This window comes from Nothobranchius furzeri, chromosome 6 (genome assembly GCF_043380555.1).
Source record: "Nothobranchius furzeri strain GRZ-AD chromosome 6, NfurGRZ-RIMD1, whole genome shotgun sequence".
Lineage (NCBI taxonomy): Eukaryota > Metazoa > Chordata > Actinopteri > Cyprinodontiformes > Nothobranchiidae > Nothobranchius > Nothobranchius furzeri.
This window is the reverse complement of record NC_091746.1, coordinates 76,602,808-76,626,980: the sequence shown is the minus strand read 5'-3', so window position 1 is coordinate 76,626,980 and position 24,173 is coordinate 76,602,808. Positions and strand designations below refer to the sequence as shown.

At 41.4% G+C, this 24,173-nt stretch overlaps 1 protein-coding gene across 1 annotated transcript; it reads right to left on the bottom strand.

Annotated features, from left to right (window-relative positions):
- Window positions 1-874: 874 nt before the first annotated feature.
- pdgfba (platelet-derived growth factor beta polypeptide a) lies at window positions 875-19,102 on the bottom strand. Its single transcript, XM_015943556.3, has 7 exons — window positions 18,804-19,102; window positions 10,448-10,550; window positions 6,232-6,297; window positions 5,932-6,128; window positions 2,090-3,215; window positions 1,584-1,711; window positions 875-1,119 (listed from the first exon to the last, which is right to left on the bottom strand). The coding sequence occupies exons 1-7, from the start codon at window positions 18,873-18,875 to the stop codon at window positions 1,108-1,110; spliced, it is 1,704 nt and encodes a 567-aa protein (XP_015799042.3). The 5' UTR covers window positions 18,876-19,102; the 3' UTR covers window positions 875-1,107.
- Window positions 19,103-24,173: the final 5,071 nt, after the last annotated feature.

The window sequence follows — 24,173 nt, the reverse complement described above, 5'->3', positions numbered from 1 at the left end:
AACAGTTGTACAACCAAATATTATAATCTTACATATTTGCAACAATAATTACACTTGAGAGCTAGAGAACTTCTTATTTTTAATAAGTTAAGAAATCAACTTTTTAAAAATTTTTCCTCTGGAAATTATTTTTTAAAAGACATTTGTTTACCAGCTAGCATTAGCTAGTATTGCTGGCTCTCGGCAGACAGCCATAGCTATTGCTAATTTAGCTAATGCTCTTGTGAGCCAGCCATGGCTAATGCTAAATTAGCAAACGCTAATGCTTTTGTGAGCCAGCCATAGATAATGCTAAATTAGCAAACGCTAATGCTCTTTTGAGCCAGACTAATGCTAAATTAGCAAACGCTAATGCTTTTGTGAGCCAGCCATAGCTAATGTTAAATTAGATGTGACTGGCTCACAGGTCTTTAAGACGTGTGGATATCCATAGCATGTTTATCAAAGCAGGCATTTAGCTGTTATTCTAGCTTTTCATTTTTGATCTGTCAGTAGTAAAGAATGAGCAGTTTATTGATATTTTCCAGTACAAATAGCTACAGTACATAGAAGAACACATCTCTAGTCATCGTAGTATGATCAGTGTGCAGTTACTCCAGTGTTAAAGGATGTTAGATTTAGACAATAGGACAACAGTACAGTAATATTTTGGCATTGAGGGCAACACTGCGGTTTCCAGTTTTTTTTCCAGTGTAGGAATCCGATTCACTTTGCTCCACATTTGGCATCAAATCATGGATTCAAAGCCTGTCATTTAGAGAATGATCATTTTTAGGCAGCCAATCAATGGCTGCCATTCGTCCATCATCTTCTCAGCTACAGATAGGCCTCCATTAATTCCTCCTTGATGCGGTTTGTAGTTCAAACAAACACCACGTGTAAGATCCAGTGTTTAGTGTGACAAATTTCCTTCAATCTGAAGGAGATCACAAGATTGCACTTAATAAATCCAGAGCAATGGCTGCTTCGTAGCATCTCTGGAGCCAGAAAGGTGACTTTCTGTGAAGGTGTCCTTTGGAAACAGCTGGTCTGTAAGTCTGACCTCCAGAGAAACCCTTCTCCTGTCTCCATTTCACCTCGGAGTGTTGTGTCAGTTACATCAGTCTGCTATACCATTTCCTGTTACAGAAAGAAGATAAATAAGTGTTGGATTAACTCATTTCCTTTTCTTCTTTCTTTTTATTCACATATATAGTTGATTTTTTTAATCTCAGGGCAAACATAATTTATTGCCACATTGTCATATCTTTACTTGTTATTACCTCTAAAATTCCTTTCAGCAACTTATAAGTGGACTCTATTTTTTCACAGTAAAACCTGTCAAAACCATAAAGATTTATTTTGGTTGTAAAATTTTCAAGAACAAGGAAAGAATCACAATATTGCAGAGAAAGATGCATTTGAAAATAAAAGTTTCTGTTTTATTTCAGAAAAATCTATAATTTATCAGAATTAAAACTAAAATATGTAATTAGCAAAATGTAACATTCTAAAAAATGAACCAGAGTCTAGAAAAGATGCCCAGCTCCCACCCCGTGGTTAAAAACCTCCCTTCTTCCCCACGGTTCTCTCCTTCCTCTCACCTTCTGCAGCTTAGCTCTCATTGCACGTTTGCTCATGCGTTTACGGGGTCTCCTCCTGCGGTGAGGCGAAGCCGGTCGGAAAGGTGTCTGATGAACTGAAGCTGACCTGGGAGCTGCAGTAGAGGATCCTGGAAGGGACAGACCTGAGATCAGTCATGTCTTCTTAAACTGAAACTGTAGCTGTGTTTGCTTTGTTTTGTTTTTATTATTCAACACAACTGAAATATTTACTAATTGCACCTTCAAATCTATGACTCAGCATTAGAACACATGTTAGACGTATGAAACAATGCAGATAAACTTTACAGCATGACTACTCGATCCATAACTGTTGTGAACAGTTTACTGTAATTTAAAACCAGTTGGTATCACACACACACACACACACACACACACACACACACACACACACACACACACACACACACACACACACACACGCACGCACGCACACACGCACATGCGCACGCACGCACACACACACACACAAGCCTCAGAAGGAGTACCTGTTTTGACTAGGCCTGCCTTTGGCCTCTGCGGAGGATGAAGGAGAGATGGTTTATCAGGTTCACTCTGTCCCATCTCCAGAGCTCCATCTCCAATCTTCTGTCTTCTCTCTCCTTCAGTTAAATGACCTTCCTCCCCACTTCTATTACAGTCTTTCCCCTCCCTCTGACTGGCTAGCTCTGACCCAGCTGAGTCACCGCTAACCGTTGACCCACTTTCCTCCCCGTTATTCCCCTTGTTCAGGGTTTCTTTTTCAGTCTCTGTCTGTTTATCAGTGCCCTGTGTGGTCTCTGAGTCTTTCTGAATCGCAGACAGCAGAGGAGTGGAGTTTTCTTCAAATCTGGGAAGCTGGGTAAAGCTGGCAGGTGAAGAAGCGCTGTCTGACTGAGGAGAATTGAGCCAATATTGTCTCCTCAGCTCGTGACCCTCCGCTCCTCTCTGGTTGTACTGTTGTGGATACCGAAACTGTTGATGATACTGATGGTGGTGCTGATGCCGCAGCCTCTGCTGGTGCTGTAAGAGCTGTTGCTGCCTCTGTTCATGGTCAGCATGCACCTCCCCACCACCGTTTGATATGTGCACACTACTCTCCTCGCGGCTCCTGTCGTAGCCGCTCCCGTGCCCAGCTTGCGGCATGCTGGGCTCTGCTCGTGCTTCAGATGGCCAGATGCTGACTGATCCAATCATCCCTGTCACTGTCTGGTGCACTCCTGTCTGCACATGTGTTGGGGGTTGATTTACTCTAGGCTGCGTCCAGCGCACCAGCTGAGTGTAACCTCCCTGCTGCCACTGCCTCGCCACCGGCTCTTGCTCCTGCAAAAGGCGATGCTGTTGGTTGTGCTTGAGGTCGTCGTGGCGATGGAGATCCGCTTTGGACGCGTGAGTCTTAGGTGAAGTTGGGTGAGCGGGCCGGGGAGGGGTCACAGGAATATGGGGGGATAGGGGAGGCTTTTGTGGTGGAGGTGGAAGAGGATTAGGGTTGCTCTGACTGGTCGAGTGAGGGATGGAGACTGTCGAAGAGGAAGCAGACGAAGGATGCTTGCACATACATCTGACGTGATCCTCCACTGTGATGACGACGGTCTCATACTGGGATTTTCCCTCTTTGTACATGATCTTTAATACCTGGAAGAAGCAGAAACATGAATGAAAGTTTACATCAGGATTTTCTTCCCGTCTTTCATCTGAAAAAGTTTTCCTTTGGTTTTAAATTTCGGACTCAAGCTATGCGACAAGTGAACTAAAAATAAAAAGTAAGCTGATAAGTTCATAAACAAATACTTGATGGCTGCCTGTCAAGACTTGCTTCCTTCTTAAGTTCAAAAGAGAGCAAATGCTGAAATACCTGTTCTTAAGGATTCAAGGAAACAAATTAAAGGCCCTGCATGGGAAATCAAAATGTATATCAACTTGAAGCGATGAAGCATGACATGAAAAAAAAGTACACCATAAAGACACTTCTGTGCATTTTTTACCTTACAATCCAATTGGCTGAAATACCCATGCAATACTCATGTTACACTTAAGTTACCATTTCATAAACTTAGAGGAAAAAAACAAAAATAAACCTCGTTTTATGAGCTTACTTAAAATTTATGATGTTCGTTATTAGATTTGTTTGGAGAGAATCGTGCTTTCAGACCGATATTCTGATAAGATGCCAGAACGACCAGGAGAAGACTACTCTAACTTTTGTGTGAACATAAATTCAGAAACATGAAAGCTTTCTTAATCCAGTCGTAACTTCCTCAGCCTGGATCTCTGATTGGACTAATTACCTGATACATGCATGTTTATTTCAGACAGCTACACGTGTATTTGCCAAAATACACAAAATATTTACATTGTCTTTTGTTGCTTTGTGACTACTTTGGGAAAAGTTCGGTTTCCCTTTCTCTAATCAATTCAATTCAATTCAATTCAATTCAAGTTTATTTATATAGCGCCAAATCACGACAAGAGTCGTCTCAAGGCACTTCACATAGTAAACATTCCAATTCAGGTCAGTTCATTAAGCCAATCAGAAATAATGTTTCCTATATAAGGAACCCAGCAAATTGCATCAAGTCTGTCCCAATAAATCCAAACTTGGATGTTTTGTGCAGTTTTTCAAAAAACTAACAGATTTTCTATCATCCCATCTTAAAATAATCCATAAAGCTGCAAAACAATCTAGATGTTTATCTGTGGCTAAATTGTAGCTCATCACCACCAGCGTATGAATGAGTGTGTGAATGGATGAATGATTCACTGTAGTGTAAAGCACTTTGGAGTCCTCTGACTCTTAGCAGGTGCAGGTCATTTATCATTTTAAACAAAAACTAGTCACAGAACTCTCACCCCATTCAAATGGCTATCATCCCTAGGCCACGCCCCCTTGATATAGGATTGTGCATTGTCACAGGACACGAGAGTTAAACACCAGTCACAGTTTTCTACGTCCAAACGCCTTTTGTTGTTCAAATGGTGTTTTGAAGTATAGCAGCCGGCTGTTTCTCCTCTGATATTATTGAGCAAAGAACCTCTCACACCAGTGGTGTTCTCTGTTGGTAAATGCAAAAGTGCAAGATGTACGGAGGGCCCAGGTAAATACAGAAGTGCTGTATTCCAGTGAGACTGGATGATCCAATTCCATTGGAGAGCTTTTAAAAGATGGAGGGCACTTTGTGATCTACTGTACAAGGGCTAAAAACTGATGAAGAGTTGTCGCATGTAAATACAGAGTCGTTTACTGTGTTTTGGAGAATCGTAACCAAAATTTTATTTAAATAAAAGACATAATAGCAGATAATTATTATCTGCTGTGTATGCCATTTACTAATATGGTGCTAGCTTGAATGCTAACTCAACCTGCATTGAAACAATCTGTAAATGTCAAGCTAGCTGCAGAAGAGGAGGAAGAGGAACAAAAATGGATTTATCTTTTGTATTTTGGAGCTGATGATTAGTGTAGCATTCAAGCTTGTGCTACATCCGGCTATTAGCTTTCTATGTTGCAGGGCTGCCAACTCTCAAAAGCATTCTCAAAGCACTGAGTGTGAGACACAGGCATTTGACCCTCTTCACACGCTCTCACGCCACACCTCCAATATCTCACGCTGATCAACCAAGTCCCGCTCTGCCAGTCAGTGAACAGGGTGAAACGGTCTGTGCACCGCCCACCCCCACCCCCGCTCTTACGCGTTTAAATGTTCAAAAGTTGGCAGCCCTGTATGTTGATGCCGCTTTCCCTGCTTGAGGTGTGGCTTTCAGCACGCCTCAAAACCTCACACCTCAAATGGCTGTGGGTTCAGCGAGCTTCGCATCCTTCTTTCATTCTGGAGCATTAAATGTGTTGAAAATCATTATGAATGCGGCCATTTTGTAGGTATCAGTGACACTGGTAGAGAAGAGAGTCTGCCGTGACATCTTATATGCAACTGCTGATTTGTAGTCTTTTTTATCACACATTTTTACAAGCTTATAAATTTCAAAGTACATGACAGACATAGTTGAAACAAGCATCATTACTTTTCATTTAAATTGAAGTACAACATATGTGTGATTCAGGGCGTAAAGCAAAGTGGACCCAAAATTGACTTTTATCCCCTCGCTGACTTATTTGTTTCTCAGTCAGGGGACCCATGAGCCGACCAGAAGGGGAGGAGACTTAAGCTAACTATAGTCGTTAAAAAATTTTAAGTCTCTTCCTACTTCTCTCCTTCATGACGTCACTCTATGCACCGCAGCTTTAAAATGTCATAATGACCATTTTTTATTTTTCAAAACACAAACTCTGTTTCCTTGCTGAAGATCGTTTTAAAACAAACCAAAATAATAATATCAGATGTGAAATATGTACCTGCAGGTATCTGCTGGAGGTCACTGAGGGGACACACTTAATGAACCGGCTGTTGCAGCAGCCTGAACACCGCTGCACCTCCACACAGGGTGGCCAAGGTATGAAGTTGACACTGCGGCGGTCCAGCATGGATCTCGTTATTTCCATCACTTCCGTTCGAACTGTACATTCTGCCTTCTTGGCTGGTTCTGCATCCACTTTTGAGACCAAAGAAACAGAAAGCAGATTATAAAAATAATATTTAAGAAATGCGAAATATTGTGCAAAGTGCTTGATGAAGGGATTAGAAATGTGACCTACCGATACTTCTAGTATGTCGACCGGGGGTATAGTTTGGAAGAGTATCGTGCTCATCCTCTTCATCTTCTACAAGAGCAAAAGAGAGACAAGATTAAAGCAGCAAAATTCAACAGCTTTAACTTTAGTCTGAAGCTTTGCAACATTTAAAAACCAACTTATTAGCAATGAAAATTGTATGAAACAAGTGAGGGAGGCTGCTTGGGTAATTTTCAGCCAAGTTCATTGTTCACTGTTCAAAGGAAACCCATTTTTTTTTACCCCTTCAAAACAATTAGGCTATTTTCTGCCACAATTTGTCTCGCTGCTGTCAAGAATACTGCTGAAGAGAGATATGAGTGGTTAAATATAGCTCATGCATGTGCACTTATATACCCTAATTTCACGCTGTAGCCCCTTAGTCCTAATTATATCCCCGGTGTGGACGACTTTGCACACAAGTGCACAACCAACTGGCTCTAATTAGCTGCCTGGTGCTTGAATACAGTTGTACGTGATTATATGTATCAAAATTTAAATTAAATATTTTGTTCTGTACTTGTCAAATTGTCTGTAAAACACTAGCTTAAGGTAGCATTTTTAAGCTCTCATTCGCTCATTATTTCAGTAAATTTGCTGTGGTCTCTAGGAAAAATGAATGCCCTGTGAGTCGTTCTCTGTGGGATAAAAAAGGCTCTGGAGCTCCTGTTTCAGGAAGTAGAAGTTAGTCAGAGCAAAGGTGGGCAGAAAACGGGCAGGATTTGGAGTCTTCATCTTTATTATTTACTGATATTCAGACACGTAGCCTCTTATTGGGAGCCTAAGCCTTCTTCCGGACCACGAGAAATTAGAAAAAAATTAATGCAAGTCAATGCGGCTATTAAAGCTATATGTGCCATGGATTTCACATATGATGTCCGTGAATTTTAGACACATTTTGATGCCAAGAAAGCACTTATTTTCGAATGGCGGAAAAGTTATTTTAGGTTTTGTGTGGAAAACGTATAGAACCACAAATGCGTCTCACCATATTGACTTCATCAAACTGAAGTATAACATGTTTGTGATTCAGGGCGTGAGGCAAAGCGGATAAGAAAATAGCTCTTTTAACACCACTAACACACATTCATTATGTTGCTGTTCTGGGACCCCATGAGCCCATCGGAAGGGGAGGAGACTTAGCCTTCCTATTGGTTAACAGCAACGTAACTCTACCCAGAGATATACGTAGACACCCTGTGGACTGGCGCTGCCTATTGGAGCTGGCTTAGTGGCCATCTTGGATGGGCCTCCATTCGCCCCCAATGCATTTATTTCTAAAAAACACATTTTATTATGCTTTTTCACAATATCACATCAATTGTACGACATAGTTAAAATATAGATATAATTGCATTTAAAAATAAATAAAATAAAGAAAAATCGAAAATCCAAACTGGTAGGCTAGAAAAGTCCCACAGGATCTGTTTTCAATGGCGCACCAGTTGTTGCAACTGTTGGTTGTACAAAAAAAGGGCATAGTTGTTTACTCTGTATTGACTCCAATTGGGTTTGGAGAGTGAAGAACCCATCCAATATGGCGATAACACTGTTACACTCCCCAGCGCTCAACAGGTCATCTACATATTCATGTCTATGGCTCTACCACTGAGTCAGTTTGCTTTGCGACGTTGATCTTTTATTTCCGCAAATAACGCAAGCCTGAAGGAGTCCTGCCGTGTTTAGGAGTTGCTAATACTAACGGTTAGCTTCTACTAGCTTTCTGTGCTCGTAAGCCAAGATGGGTGAGTCCATGATTGTTAATTTACAGAGTGACGTAGATCCGTGTGGGTTTCCCTGACTCGAGCATAGTCCCATCTATTTTCACATTTAGCCTTCACGTGAAACGCAGAGTGAGTATGTGATGCTTACAAAATAACAAATAAAGGTGCCTCTGTGAACTTGCTCTTTAAAGACATTCTCACGGTTGTGTCCAAATGTTACGTAAAGACGTGGTGGTAAAGAAGTTATTTGATAATTAAAGCAAAGATCAAAGTGAATCTTTTGCCAGGTAATAAAAAATATGGAACAATGCCAAATTACAAACTTCATAAAAAGACAGTTTGAGTTTTGAAACCAGTCTAATGTCTAGACAAATGCTTCACAATGGCATTGTTACTAAACTGGAATGTCAAATTCATGTTGTCTTAAAGTTACGGGAAATATTTCTCCTTAATTTTCTAAAGTCGATTGCTAACATATGCACAATGAAGATGATCAAGGGAGATTATTTAATAAAAAAATGAAGAAAATATGCATTTTTCATAAGTAAATGAAAGTTCCTAGATCACCAGGTTCTACAAACAAACCACAGTGTTTGTGCATTTGATTTCAGCTCCGATAACTCTTCATAGATTCATATCTGTCCTCTTCTAAAATCCAGGGTAGTATTGCATAATCTCTAAAACTAAAATAAAATGCAGAATCAGAGAATTCCCTGTACAAACACACCACTGAGTCACGTCCACGTGTCGTGTTCTGGAGCATCCTTCCCTCTGATTGTTCCTCTCAGTTACACCAGTCTGTTATTAATGCTTGATGGAATGATCGAAGGGCTGTTGTTTAGTGTGTGACTCGGTTCCTCTCATGTAAAAGAGGAGCGTGATACATTTTTTAAGCCCCCCTGCTGATCTGCGTGTGAATAATTTTGTTTGGACTCTGTCAGGGTTGAGGAAGCATGGAGAGGGCTGGCTCATTTCTGTCACACAAACACACACATCCATAATTCAAACCTTTTGAGGAATCCAGAGCAGGAGAACAATGCAGTGACCTTGTACTGGAAGAACTCCCGCCAGCTCCCACCTCCCACCCCTCCCAGCTTCAGTCAGACCAACACACAAGGTTGCTGCTGCTCTCTTTTCCTCATCAGGCTGCTGTTGTTGCTATCAAACTGTCTGATCAAAATCATTCCTGGCATTCACAATGATCGTCTTACTTCCTCCAAACCTGTTAAATATCTGTGCATGCGTGCGTGTGTGTGTGTGTGTGTGTGTGTGTGTGTGTTACGGTTGCCAGTCTGGCCAGTGAAGAGCAGGAGCCAGGATCATCCAGCTCTAGTGAATGAGCCTGACACCGCCCCTCCTCCTCCTCTCTCCCGGGCTGCTGAGGAGCACAGCTGAGCTGAATCTTCCTGATGAGCAAACACCTATATCTCTTATCTTATTGTTTACTTTATTCATTTGTATACTTAGATTAGCCATTTTTAAATTTTACTTGTTTTTACATTACTGTATTTTTGCACAACTCTGTTGCTGTGAAGCTCGCACACAAGAATTTCACTCGCATGTACTGTACCAGTGTACCTGCACATTAGCCTAGTGAACTAGACCAAATTCTTGCTTTGCAAAGAATGGTCTAGGCATGCTCCATTGGAACCTCAGCAGCTCCTACCAGGACTCTGGCTAGCCAATCACAGCTCTCTAGAGAGGTTTCAAACACATAAAGAGCTGTGATTGGTCCATAATGGTAGGCCAATCATAGTGCCCTATCTGCTTAGTGAACAAATCACAGAGCTTTATCCGCTTTGTGGGCCAATCAGGGCACTCTATATGCCTGGTGGGTGGGATGATGCAACAGAGTGAAACAAGAGTATGTCACATTCATTGTCCAATAGCATGCGGAGATCATTTGAAAGACAACGGTAGAACCCGCCCCACAACCGAGAGCCGTCAATGGAGCGTGGCCAGACTAAATAATACATTTATTTAGTCTGGCTTGCCAGGCTACCTGCACATGTGACGTGACGTTAAAAGTGATTTGATTTGACCTGCATAAAAGGGCTGCAGGGGTTCTTCTGTCCTCCTGGGTTTTGTTTGGTTTTAACCCCTTTTTGGTTGCATTCGTTTGGATTCGTTGGAGTTTCAAACTGTGGTAGTTTTTAACTCTTGGTGATAAGTTTTTTTAAAGGTTAACTGCATTTGGTGCAATTTTACTGACTTTGGTTCTTAAACACCTTCGTGTGGTAAAGCTTTTAAAATAAGCTCTTACCAGGTGTTTTATAGTTGATAATTTGGCTGTGTAATGTTAACCTTTTTATAGAGATCTGTTTGCTTGTGTTTTTAAAACCTTTTTGTTACAAATAAACCCATTTTAAACTCCTCTGCCAGTTCTTATGTTACCCCCATCCGTCACTTTTAACAACACCTGTCGGGAACGTGTGTGTGTATGTGTGTGTGTGCAGGTGATGGGTGGCCGTTGGTACCTATTGCGTTTGTCTCCTGCTGCAGCAGTATCTTTAGGTCGTCCACAGAGGAGACAGGAGAATTCCTCACCAGGTCGACCAGTGATGGAGGGAGTGGATCCCCCTAAAAAGACAAACAATTATTTTTTCATTTGGAAATGTCTTTACTTTAAAGAGTACAAACTATTTGAACTTGGGCAATATTACTAATTAGCTCCTTGTAATCACACACATGGGTTTGATTAGATCAGATCTGCACTTGTTGACTTACTAAAGAAACCATAATAAATGTGTTTTAGGTCACCTAAGGCTGTGAACTGGAATAATTTATCTTCTTGGTGTTTGCCAAACTTATTAAGTAGTTTATTTTTTTTCCTGATTTTTGAGCTACATAGATGTTCTCCCCTAGGGGCGTTTCTAGGGTTCCGGGGTGGGCCAGTGATACCCTGTCAGAAAGCTTGAGCCCCCCTGTGGCCCCCTGTTGGAGGCAGACCCAGAGAATTAATAATTAATTATTGTTTTACTTATAGCGATTTTACTCACTGTAGTTTTATCTGTATCGTGTGATACAATGTTTTGTTTTCTGGACTTACTGATTTATGTTTTTATTTGATCAGTGTGGCGCCTTGGTGGCATCTTTTTGCCTGTAAGGCGAGATTTATAAATAAAGTTGAGTTGAGTTGAGAGTTGAAGAACTTTATTTTTGTGATAATTTAGCCTGATGCAAGAAACAAGTCAATGCATTTTTCTGAAGACCAATACTTTCATGTCACCGAGACATCAAAGTATTTTTGCAAAATAGTGAAACTTTTTGAAAAGCCGTTATTACATTGTAACAACACACAAAAATAGAAACACTGCCCCATCCCCATCCCCCAACCCCCCACCCCTTTAATGTTTCTCTAGCATATTCCCTGTTGTTACACTGGCTAGCTGGTGGGTAATACCTCAGCTGATCTCAGACCAGCCTTACGAATGGTGCAACTGTGCTCCGGTTGCTAAAAAAAATGAAACATCTTATCACTCTTGCTTCTTAAAATTATAAAAGTAAATCAAGTTGAAAGCATTTCCTAATTGTGCACCCTCTGCCCCACATTTAGATTTAGCAGACAGAAAAGTGGAAGTCAGTTTTGAAGTTATAAACCCGAACAACACACGCTTTTTTTTGACTAGAAATCAGAAAAGGGTAAAAACTCAGTGTGATGCAGCGTCATTCAGGGGTGAGGTATGTTTAAACAAAGCAGGTGCCCCCCTTAATACAAGATGAAAATGGGATATTTTGAAACCTTTTCTGTTGTGTTTTACCTCTATTGAAGGTCAACGAGTGGCACAAACAGAAAGAGAAAAAGAAAAGACCCAAAATGTTTAGTTTTTAAGTATCTGAGTCTTGATCTTGATCTCCAGTTAAAAGTTGCTCCAGTTTCACTTCCTCCATGGAAGGAAATGGTGGTTGCGTTGCTCTCTCCCTGCTTACCCTCAAGCAACCCCCATTACTCCCATTGAAAAACAAGTAATCAAACTCTTTATGCCATTTTTTTACTTTTAAATTATTTTCAATGACTGTTGTTGCAAAACAAAGTTGAAAGTAAAAAGCTGTGAAAATAGAAACAACATGTGCATGTTTTAAAACCCCAAAGAGGGGAAAAATTATCATTTTTAACAAAGTTACATAAGAAAAATATTCATCATTAAAGGAAAGCGATAAACATGTAATAACTGTCACTGCAGGAGTTTATCGTGGATTCGAAGGAGCTGTTTGTGAGGAAAGACGTGTGGTTTCTCTATCAAGATCAAGAGGCAGATAACTGCTAACTCTTTGATGTTTTTCTTTGGTTGGCTGTTCCTTGATACTATCTACGGGCACTTAGACAAACATTTGATAAAGTCTTCTGTCAAATAGATGCCAAAACAAACCAGGGAGAGCCAAAAGTGTGATCCTAAGACACCAGATATAAAATGAAAGGGAAGTTTTCACTCTAAAAACTAGACTAAATAAAAAAAAACTACACTAATCCTGTCGAGATGTTGTCTTAATGAAATAACTTAATGTTGCTAAGGTTCTTTAAAGGGTCGTAACTTAAAAATCTTCTGATATTTAATTTCCTGCAGCTTCATCAAACTAACAGCATAAATTTGGACGCTGATAACGGAAATGATGCACCATCACCTCTCATGACTTCTGCACAATTAAGAAACCATGCATGCAAACAGTTTTTGCCAAAATACTAAGTTAGCAGTTGCATTTGACTTGTATGCAAAAGAGTCTGGAAAAATCTAGTAATATAAATATTTTACGTCTCTGTAATAATGGTAACAGCTGTGAACTTATTTTCAAACGGCTACACAAGAATTATTTCATTCGTACAACATCGGTAGGGTTAATTATTCACTGAAGCTATTGATTGATTTTCTTTGAATATCTTTTGTATGGTCGTTTTTATTGATTGATTTGTTTGCCAACGTTATGACAGCAGTCTGGGGTCTTGAGGTTGTTTCCATATTTTCCAAAACACTTTGGATACAGACGTGGGAACATTAAAATGAGCTGTAAAAACCATATAAACTGACAGCATCATGGCTATAGGTAAGTAATACTACCATTGATGCTAACCCAGGCTTTCCACTGGATGCATAAGCGGTGCGTGACGTAATGAATTTTACATGACAGAGCAGCTTTCACTCAAATTACATCCTTTAATTTCTGACTGAATCTTCTGTTGTGTCTGACTTTGTCTGATTTGAGACTCATTTTGTGTCCTCCTTTCATCCCTGCTGCTCTCGCTCTCCTCTTTCTCTGTCTGCTTTGTGGGCGGCGATGGCTCAGGACACCTGGATGACTTTCACGAACCATTGGCTGACCTACTTAAGCAAACATACACTCACACACACACACACACACACACACACACACACACACACACACACACACACACACACACACACACACTCGCCCACTCTTTTCCCTTTTACATACAGATGCTTAACCACTGTCCGCCCAATTTGTCCAGAGAGCCACACACACACACACACACACACACACACACACACACACACACTGAAATACTGACAGTTTTCACTCTGCAACAGGCTATTATTTCAGTGCCAGCACTTATCTCAAACACACACAGGCACAAACACACAATTAGAGAGTGGAACACACATCGGGGAATAGTTCCCTGCATGGACATAAAATAAGACTTTGAACTGGACAAATAACTGGTTTTAGAAGATCGGCTTATTTTTGCCAATTGCTATCTACCACACAGACACAGACACATGCACAAACACACACAAACACACACAAACACGCACAAACACACACAAACTCACACAAACACACCAAACGCTCATTCCCGCTGCCTTTGCCCTTTGTGTGGTCCATGAGAGACATTTCTGCTCCTTTTTCATCTCATCCTACACGGGTGTCTAAGTGAGGCTATAAGTCAAAAGACTGCTGTTAGGATGTCACGATTTACAAGCAGGTCATACATCTGTAACACACACACACACACACACACACACACACACACACACACACACACACACACACATACTGCAATGGAGTAAGGCCGTAGGGTTGTAAGGAATGTTTGAGGAGAAAGGTGAAGTGTGATGGAATGTAATTACTGGGCCAGTGGACTACTCACACACACACACACACACACACACACACACACACACACACACACACACACACACACACACACACACACACACACACACACAAATGTAAACAAAAAGAACAAAGTCTGTAAAATGAGTCAAATACAAACAAGAACCGAATCGGTGCATCAGACGAGCGTCTCACGCCTCCTTTCATCAAAGTGGCGGCAAAAGGCCGACGTTCTGCTGCATCAACTAAAAGAGACTTGCTGAGCTCAGTGTGTACTCTCAATCTCACACAAACGTTCAGGGCAGCAGCGCAAACAGACACCCCCCCACATGGGCTGGGCCGCGTCCCCCCCCCTGGCCCACTGCAGGGACGAGGAGGCGGATGACGGATGGAGAGACAACAGAAGGAAGAACAAAAACGAGCGCAAAGAAAATGAGAAGAGAGGAGAGGAGTTGAGATAACAGTGAGGATGACTGGGGGGAGGGGGACACTGACTGTGTGAATCAGATTTTTTTTTTATTATTTTGTTTCAGGGTTTCAAATGTTTTCATTATCTTATAAATTCTTCAAGATTAAAGATTAAAAGATTAACATCCCATCAATTTTCACACTCACTGAAATCTGTCCCCTGCATTTGATGAGGAGCGGCAAGCTGCAAACATTTGGTGGTTTAAGCCCCAATCCAACCCCTTTAAAGGTGAGCGTCAAGCAGGGAGGCATTGGGTCCCATTTTTAAAGTCTTTGGTATGACCCGACCAGATTTGAACCTGATCTCCCAGGATGGACACTCAACCACTAGATAACAAGCAACAATGATTAAAGTGTCAGCCATAAATACTCGTACAGGTTTTTGACATTTTATGAACCATTAAACGGGTGCGTCAAAATTAAAGTTGTGTCTTGTGACCGAGTCAAATCAGATCTGAAGCCCAAATACTTTAGAACCACATTCACCTTTCAGCTCCACCTTCATTGTGACGCCTAGCCACGCAGCTGGAATGTTTTGTGGCAGCATCTTGATCAAATTTGACTCTAATCTGTTAGCAAAAAGCTTTCCGAAAGCTTTGGGACGGCTCTGAATCACAACTAAATTAGCTCCTAAAGGAAATGTTGTATTTGTGTAAAATGGGTCCACTAAACCTAGTTAATACAAGGTGTAATAATTTTTGACTCTCAACTAGGTTTAGTGGAACCAGTTGACATAACTTGGTTAAGTAAATTCCACATTTCCTTTCTTAGCATAAAGTTTTGCCCCCCAAAAGCAGCAATTTGACAAGAATTATTAAAGGTGTGGAACCGATGCATTATTCCAGGAACGAGAAGTGACCAAATCACAGCTGAGCTTCAGGGAAAGGCCAATATCTGCTTTTTTTAATATGGCAACATCGGCTGATGTATCTCCTTCATAAAGCCGATTCAAGCACAGGCACATACCCAGGCAGGCGAGTGCTGCTGCAGAATTTATAATAAATGTATAATTACATAACTGAATAACATCTGCACAACAACTGCTCAAATTATTTTTTCAACTAAAATTTTCTTTTATATACCATTTTTGAATATTTTACTAATTCACTGTAAATTAGTTAAATATTCAAAAATGGCGACTAAAGTCATCAATTGTGTTTTTTACCAGGGCGCGCTTGGGAGCGAGCTTGCGTACTTTGAGGGAAATCGTTTTGGGACGCCGCTATGCTTTAAGCGAGGCGCAAACCGGAAAATCATCTGCAGCTCCCACTTTGACAACAGATTGCGAAAGAGCGAAAAAAGATAGAAACACGCTGATTCTTCCTGATATAAGAAGCGAGTCTACTCGTTCTTTTGGTCGTTTTGGTGTTTACATGGTCACAGAGCACAACATTTTGTGTAAACAAAATTTCAGTAAAAACGTTAAAAAAAAGGGCAGTCAGAGGCTTCCTGTTCAGATAATGGCTCAGTGGGTTAATACTTGGTCAGTGTACTGATTTGTTTAGTTTGATGTCTGATTTTAGCACTGGGCGGTGCATAAAAGTACGACTTAACAGTTGGTTAAATTCAGTGTTCAAAATCTTTGTCAGCATTAGAAATGTCGTGCATCAACTGATGCCATTTTAGCATGAAAGTAGATGTGAGACTTGAAAATCAGCCCCAAAAAATCTGCGGCACATATCCTCTACATATCGGTATCAGTATTGGAAATAGAAAAACCAACATCGGTTGACCTCCTCTTCAGGCGGCAGGTTTTGGGGTCTTATTTCCTGACATTTGGGCATCTCGCCCCAGATTGGATAAGAGCAATGCGGCTCTATCACTGACTTGCATTGTTGATGTTTTATCTCCATAAATACCACAAGCCTACAGGATTTCTGCCGTGTGGTTAAGTTGCTAATGCTAATGGTTAGCTTCTAGTAGCTTAGATGTTCTCTGTCGTTTTCTGGACGCTAAACAAACAATAGCTTTCACCGTCACGAGTCAAAATGGGCGAGTTAAGTGACAGTGTGACGTAGATCTCTCAGACTTTTCTAATCCTAGAGTTTAAATGTCCATTTTCTATCAGAAGCTAATGCAGGAGATAGATTTAGGAGACTATTTTCATGTTTGGTCTGCATGAAAAACTCAGAGTGACTGATTTTGATCAGAAATAATTAAAAAAAAATTTCAGTGATCAGCATCTTTAAGCTATTTCAGATTTTATCTTTGTCATATGCTCCATCAACGTCATGCAAACAAAGTGATTCATATCATAAAGTAGACTCTTTTATTTTGTAAATTTAACTTTCAAGGTTACTTTCTGTTAAACAGTTTATTTGCATATTGTCAGCAGTGACAGTAAAGGCCCTGGAGCAGTTTGGTGTTGTCTGCATGAATGAGTCATTCTAAAACTTTCACGACATATGGGGTTAGTTTGTCTTCTTTTGTAAATGTTCACAAACTACATACTTTATGCATTTTATTTTTGCTAAGAGGATCATTCTGTTTCACATTCTTGATTTTTTGTGCGTTTTCACCATTAATCCAGTCATTTATCCTCATGCCCATCATCTGAAATGGCATTTACAGCGTTAAACTTCAAAGTCAACAACAAATGCTCTATGTGCCAGTGCACCCTTACGCACTCACTCAAAAACACATATGCCACGCTAACACGTACACAGCTGTACTCCCGGCCAAGCATCCAGATGTGAGCACACACACACACACACACACACACACACACACACACCATGAAATCCCTAGCAGATTAGTTGTTGTTCTTATGTAAAATGGATCAAGCAGCCAGCGTATCTGCAGAAACATCGACAACCTGTTCAAATATCCACCAATCAGGTGCTGATAAAACTACCGGGATCTGAAATGACATGGGAGCTTTCATGTGTCGTTTCTAAGGGGATTTAAAATGTGTCTTTTATTGCACGCATGCTTTTTCTCTTGTTCTGTTGCTATTTTTTATAATAGACTTGTTGAACCTGCTGCAGAATCAAATGTGTGTGTGAGTGGAGTCTTTGTCACAATCATAGTGGTAAATGTAGCAGATGGATAAAAATCCACTGAAGCCACGGAAAATTGAAACAAACAAATGAAAAGAGCTAATATCGTGCAGCTTTAAATATCCGACTATCCAGTGTGTTTCTCACATAGTTGTACTTTTTTATTCTGATGCACAAATGGAAGAGCCTAGAATATGATGATCAATAAGTAAAACAAAGCAGAATAACAAAATCTGTCAATATATTTTAAGTTTGTCCTGCTGAGGTGCACCCCTCAAAATATTCAGTAAAAAAAGCAAAGTTTGACCCTAATGTGGCATCCCAATCACTTTAATAGAGGGTGATGGTTTTCGCAGCTAAAACTTGGATAGATCTGCTCAAAAACTGACCAGCTGCAGCCTCGCTCCTCTAGAGGACATTCAGAACCAGAGCTGAGAACATGATGTTGGACCCCACCCATCCAGCCCAAGAACAGTTCATCCTCTTTCCTTCGGGCACGGGATGAGCAGCCTCAACAACCCATGTTCTATAATCTCTGCTCTTTAATAACTTTATTACTGACAGACCTACGGTGATGAGTGGACCAACACGAGCTAGGGTTCCCCCCTGAGGCAGAAATGTGCTTCCTCTCACTTATGATTGATTCTTTTTTTTCTTTTTAACAGTTAGCTTGACTAACTGGACAAACTACATTTATAGAGTAAGTTTCTGAGAAAATTGATCAAAACAGTTAAGTGAAAATCATGCGACCTTGTTGTGACACTAGAGGAATGTCTTTGCTCCAGCATCAGATGCTTTATTATCTCCTCCTGAGGAGAGGCCCATGCAGCTTCACATTATCATCTCAATCTGTCACCTCCCTGCAACACCCCTGAACAGCCAGTCATAACCCCCACTGAGGAAATCAGACAATAGTCTGACTGACAAGAAGATGCAAACAAATCTGAATTTGGATCGTTTTTTCTGATTGGAAATTAATCAAAAGTAAATAAGACACCCATAGCATTGGAAATGAGCCTAAAATTTACATTTGCTACCTCCTCTGAATGGGATAGATATGTCTTAAGCATGAATATTTAAAACTCATTTTCCCAGGATGCTTAAATAAGAAAAATGGGGCAAATTTACCAAGATCAGCTGAATATCTAACGGTTTTATCACTTTTATTTGATACCTTCTGCATTTTTAACCTTAGAGAACAGAGAGAACTCTGCGTTGGTGCTTTTAAGCTCCTGTCTGTCGGTTTCCCCTCATCGATTAGAGGTCATCCGTTTACCGGCACACCTCTCGGTCTTACCTCAGCGTTTCCGAGCTGCAGACGGATCGTTAAAAGCGCAGCCAGCAGCAGCATCAGGATCCAGGACCTCATGTTTCTGCCCAGCCCGAGGAGCCGCAAGCGACCGGCTGGGCATTTAGTACCCCTGAGTCCAATCCCACCACAGCTGCACCGAGCCTCGCGTCCCGGTGTCGTGTGCCGGTGGCTGGCGCAAAGCGCGCACCCTTTAAATATCCTGATCTGTCAGTGCCAGTGAGCGCTGCTTGTCCAAATGTTTGCTCACGGTGACTCACGCGCAGGACAGACGTCTGGTCTGACTCCGTCAGGTTTATATCAAAGGTGAGAGCAGTGCGCAACGCACGCTGAATGACACACGGTCCTTCGGTCTCTCCGCTGGTTGTATCCAAAATCAGCTCACGAGGGACTCCGTTAGCATTCCCATCCAAGCATGGTGGTCCTCAAAGTGTGCCAAAGTGGTTGGTGCATCCCTTTTTCCATAAAAATCAAGAAAACAGGTGAGTGTTTAGGCTCCCGCTCCAGGATCACATTAAGAGCTTTTCTGGTCACAGCTAGACACCATCATCCTCTGAAGTCTGTGCGTAAAAGCTGCTTCGCCTTTTCGGAAGAGGCGCTCCGTGCGTTATTCTAACACTAGCAGGGTTCTTTTAAATAATACGAGTTTAATCTGAGACTCTCTGGGTAAAAAACGGCTCTCTGCAGGTCCCGCACTTGTCTCTCCGCGTCCCTGTCCTTCGCGACTTCCCTCATGTGTTGGATCAGGTTGCTGTCGCCCCGCGCGTCTGTCCGCTCTGGTTGCGTCTGGTGCGGTGCAAAGCTTTGAGCGGGAGCTCAGTGCCTCCCCCCTGAACTTTTTGTGTGTCAAGCAGATGTTTGGAATAAGAACTCAAACCGGAAACTGATTGCTTTTGACTTTCAGAATAAAGTCACAATTAAAACGACAAGCTGGTGAAAGAATCTGAGTTTGACATCAAATGTAAAACTTATAAAGAAATTTTTAAAGAAAGTTTCATTTAAAGTGTGCTTTTAGACCAAAACATTACAAATGTTATACTAACATGAACAATATGCACCATTAGTTTGGTTATACCATGAATTCAATCAAATATTCATATACGATTTTATACATTGCTGGTACACCTTTTTTAACCATAAAACACGTGATGGTTTAATGAAAGCTTGCTCCAAATGTTCCACGAACAAAATTCTTTGATGTAACAAAACTCATCAGAAATAGTTTCTGTATTTTTAAAACGACACATTGATGACCACGGCTCTGGTTTCGATCTCTTCTAACCTATTCAAACTTACTCGTTTATCCGTTTGCGCTTCTTCTGCTCATGGAGCCGTGTCCTTATTGGGTGTAAAGGAAACAGCCCCATGGCTCATTTTAGAGAGAAATATTGAGCCCTAGATTGATGATTATTCATATTCTAGACCTTCTCCTTTGAAAGTGTTCAAACAATAAGTTCATGGTTTTTGGTTTGCTCAGTGTGAAGTGACATTCCTTAAATACAATCCAGACGCATCAACTTTGTGAGAAAGAAAATAATATTTGTTGGATGTAAAATAAAGTTTGGGAGCACTCAAGGCATTAAAGGTGTTTTGTGTTAAAATAAACTCCATATGTCAGAAACTGAACTTTTAACACCTATAAATACAGCATTTTTCTTGCATTAAAGCAGATTTTTTTTTATCTGCTCAGATTATTACTTGGTTTGTCTGATGTGGGGCTGAAGAATTAATCCAACAAGCAGAAAGTTTAGACAATGACCGAACAACCACTCCATTGCTGGACCTGTATTCCCTTCTTCTTCCAGAAGAAGATTAGCTTCCAATCTTGTCCTTTGGATTTTCTCAGAAAGACCAGGAATAAATTTCAATTAAAGCTGCAAGCAGCGTCGTTCGGCCCTCGCAGCTCCGCGCCGCTCCGGCCTGGCCGGCAGCCCGGGGCACCAGGGCATGTCTGGCAGAACAGAAACGTCAATCATCCCGTCACCGGAAACAGCAAATGGCCTCCTAGTCCGCACCTCACCCTGACTAAGCATCCCCTCTGAGCTCACCATTAAATTGAATTGTAAGGTTACGGCGTTACGCCAGAATTCGCCATGGCATTAAAGCCCCTCCCTTTCTGGAAAGCTATCAGATTTGAATGGCCATTACAGCATCATGAAGACAGTGCATGACCTAGGTGTCATGTTGACTAAATTAGAGGGGACAAATATGGGCATTTCAGCATAAAATAATAACTTCCTTTAGTCAGGGGGCGGGGCTTAGATGATGTCAGCTGTCCACATTGTCATTGTTTACAGATATGGTCAATGATCACACAGACAAAGTTCGAAAAAGATCTGATCATGCACATGGGAGTTATTAAGTCAAGTAATGGCGAAAGGTCAAAGTTTGAGGCTTAGCCACGCCTACACCTTTCAACTTTTGAAAAATCCGACGGTTGACTTTTTTCCCCTATGCCTTAAGAGTATATAGCAGAAGTTTGAAGGCGATTGGTAAAAAGGGCGAAGGAGCATCACTCTCCAAACAACGTGTGCGAAAACCACTAAATCGCGTACTTGGACCAAAATGGCCGACTTCCTGTGCAATTTTGTGCTTGGCTCCAAGAGACTTTTTTGTAGGTCCTGGGACACCACATTAGTGTACCAAATTTCGTAATCCTCAGTGAAAGCATGGCTTGGGGCTAATAAATTAAATGGTCCTAGGGGGCGCTATTTCAGAAATTAGGCCACGCCCACATATTTCAGGTGTCTATGTCTCTTTGGGGTCAGACTAGGATCACTCACCAGAAGTTTCGTAACAATATCACGATAAATGAAGAAATGAGAGGCAAACGTATTTCCATGGCGTGATGGCGATTTTCGACATGCTCCCAAAGCCCCGCCTTTTTTTGAAACCTTCCAGTACTGGATACCAAGTGACCTCAAGTTGTCTACTGCTATTTGCCAGAGACTCCTGCCGATTGGGTAAAAGGAGTCCAGTAGGGAGCTGTGAAAAAAAGAGTGGCGCGGCGACAGGTCAAAGTTTGAGGCTTAGCCACGCCCACACCTTTCAACTTTTGAAAAATCCGACGGTTGAATTTTTTCCCCTATGCCTTAAGAGTATACAGCAGAAGTTTGAAGGCGATTGGTGAAAAGGGCGACGGAGCATCACTCTCCAAACAACGTGTGCGAAAACCACTAAATCGCGTACTTGGACCAAAATGGCCGACTTCCTGTGCAATTTTGTGATTGGCTCCAAGAGACTTTTTTGTAGGTCCAGGGACACCACATTAGTGTACCAAATTTCGTAATCCTCAGTCAAAGCATGGCTTGGGGCTATTAGTTTAAATGGTCCTAGGGGGCGCTATTTCAGAAATTAGGCCACGCCCACATATTTCAGCTGTCTATGTCTCTTTGTGGTCAGACTAGGATCACTCACCAGAAGTTTCGTAACGATATCACGATAAATGAAGAAATGAGAGGCAAACGTATTTCCATGGCGTGATGGCGATTTTCGCCATGCTCCCAAAGCCCTGCCTTTTTTTGAAACCTTCCAGTACTGGATACCAAGTGACCTCAAGTTGTCTACTGCTATTTGCCAGAGACTCCTGCTGATTGGGTAAAAGGAGTCCAGTAGGGAGCTGTGAAAAAAAGAGTGGTGCGGCGACAGGTCAAAGTTTGAGGCTTAGCCACGCCCACACCTTTCAACTTTTGAAAAATCCGACGGTTGAATTTTTTCCTCTATGTCTTAAGAGCAGATGGCAGAAGTTTGAAGCAGATTGGTGAAAATGGCGACGGAGCATCACTCTCCAAACAACGTGTGCGAAAACCACTAAATTGCGTACTTGGACCAAAATGGCCGACTTCCTGTGCAACTTTGCACTTGGCTCCAAGAGACTTTTTTGTAGGTCCTGAGACACCACATTAGTGTACCAAATTTCGTACTCCTCAGTCAAAGCATGGCTTGGGGCTGACAGTTTTAATGGTCCTAGGGGGCCCTATTTCAGAAAATAGGCCACGCCCACCGGATGTTCACATCAGATCTTTTGAGGGGCCGGACTAGGATCACTCACAACAAGTTTCGTGACGATATCTTTAGAAATGACGAAATGGAAGGCAAACGTAAGGCCATGGCGGTACGCCTGACTTCGCCGCGCCGCCACAGCCCCGCCTTCTGCCGAAAACTCCCATAAAGTGACGCCAAGCAACCTCCACTTGTCTTGAGTTACCAGCTACAAGTTTGTGGTGATTAAGTGAAATGGGGCAATTTGGGACCTTTCACAGTAAAACTTGACCTTTTTGGTCCTGAGGGGGCGGGGCTTGTGTGATGTCATCATCCGACCATTCAATTTACTTTGTGGCTGGATGACGAATGACCACAGAAAGTTTGGTAATTCTATTCCTTTCAGTTATTAAGTTATAGCAATTTTAAATTTTTTGGCGAGTAGTCAAACTTCGAGGCCTGGCCCCGCCCCTTCAACATATACGAAAACTCAGAATCCTTGTCTCATTTTGTTCGCCCATTCCTTCTGAGCAATTTTACACAAGTTTTGAGACGATCGTGCGAAAAATGATCGAGCAATCCAATCAGAAACGGACCCTAAAAACGGCAAAAACGGCTAAAAATCGCCATTTCAACCCAAAATGGCCGACTTCCTGTTTGATATTGACCATGCTTGCAAGAGACTTTTCTGTGCGGACTGTTGAGTTCTACAAGTGTACCAAATTTCATAACTGTACGATAAACTAAGCTTTATGGAGAGGGTTTTTTTTCACTTTGTAGGGGGCGCTGTTCAGCCATTTTCTTTGCGATTTTTTTGGGACCTTTAAAATATCAAATTTTTCACCAGGCCTGAGAAGTTTGCAAAATATTGTGAGTTTTGGGGTATGTTAAGGTCCCCAAAAAGCCGTTCAAAGGGGGCACGGAATAACAAAAAATAATAATAATCAGAGCAAAAACAAGAGGCCTTCGCAGCGCTTTCGCTGCTCGGGCCTAATTTTCAGATTTTTTTATTTTAAATGCAATAAAAAATAATTCACCTGTCAAATAGAGATGTCACGTCTCACTGAACATTAAAAGATGTAAAGAGGATGCTCGCCTTCTTGCTCGTGCACATATTTGCTCATTTGTACAGTAGCGTGATAGCAATGCCGATTCTTATCACGTGTTGTTTTCATGTTTGGGTCTGGGATCATTTGGTTTGCAAAGAATACAAAGCTTGGAAGCAAGTTACGGACACAGCATTTACAATTTCAGATAACTCGTCAACACTTTGCATGCATTTAGGAAATTCTAACCTATTTTTGGACATAGTTGTGAGTCAGCATGTAAAAGGGCTGCAATTCTTTCCAAACCCAACTTTTGCACTGCTAAAACTTT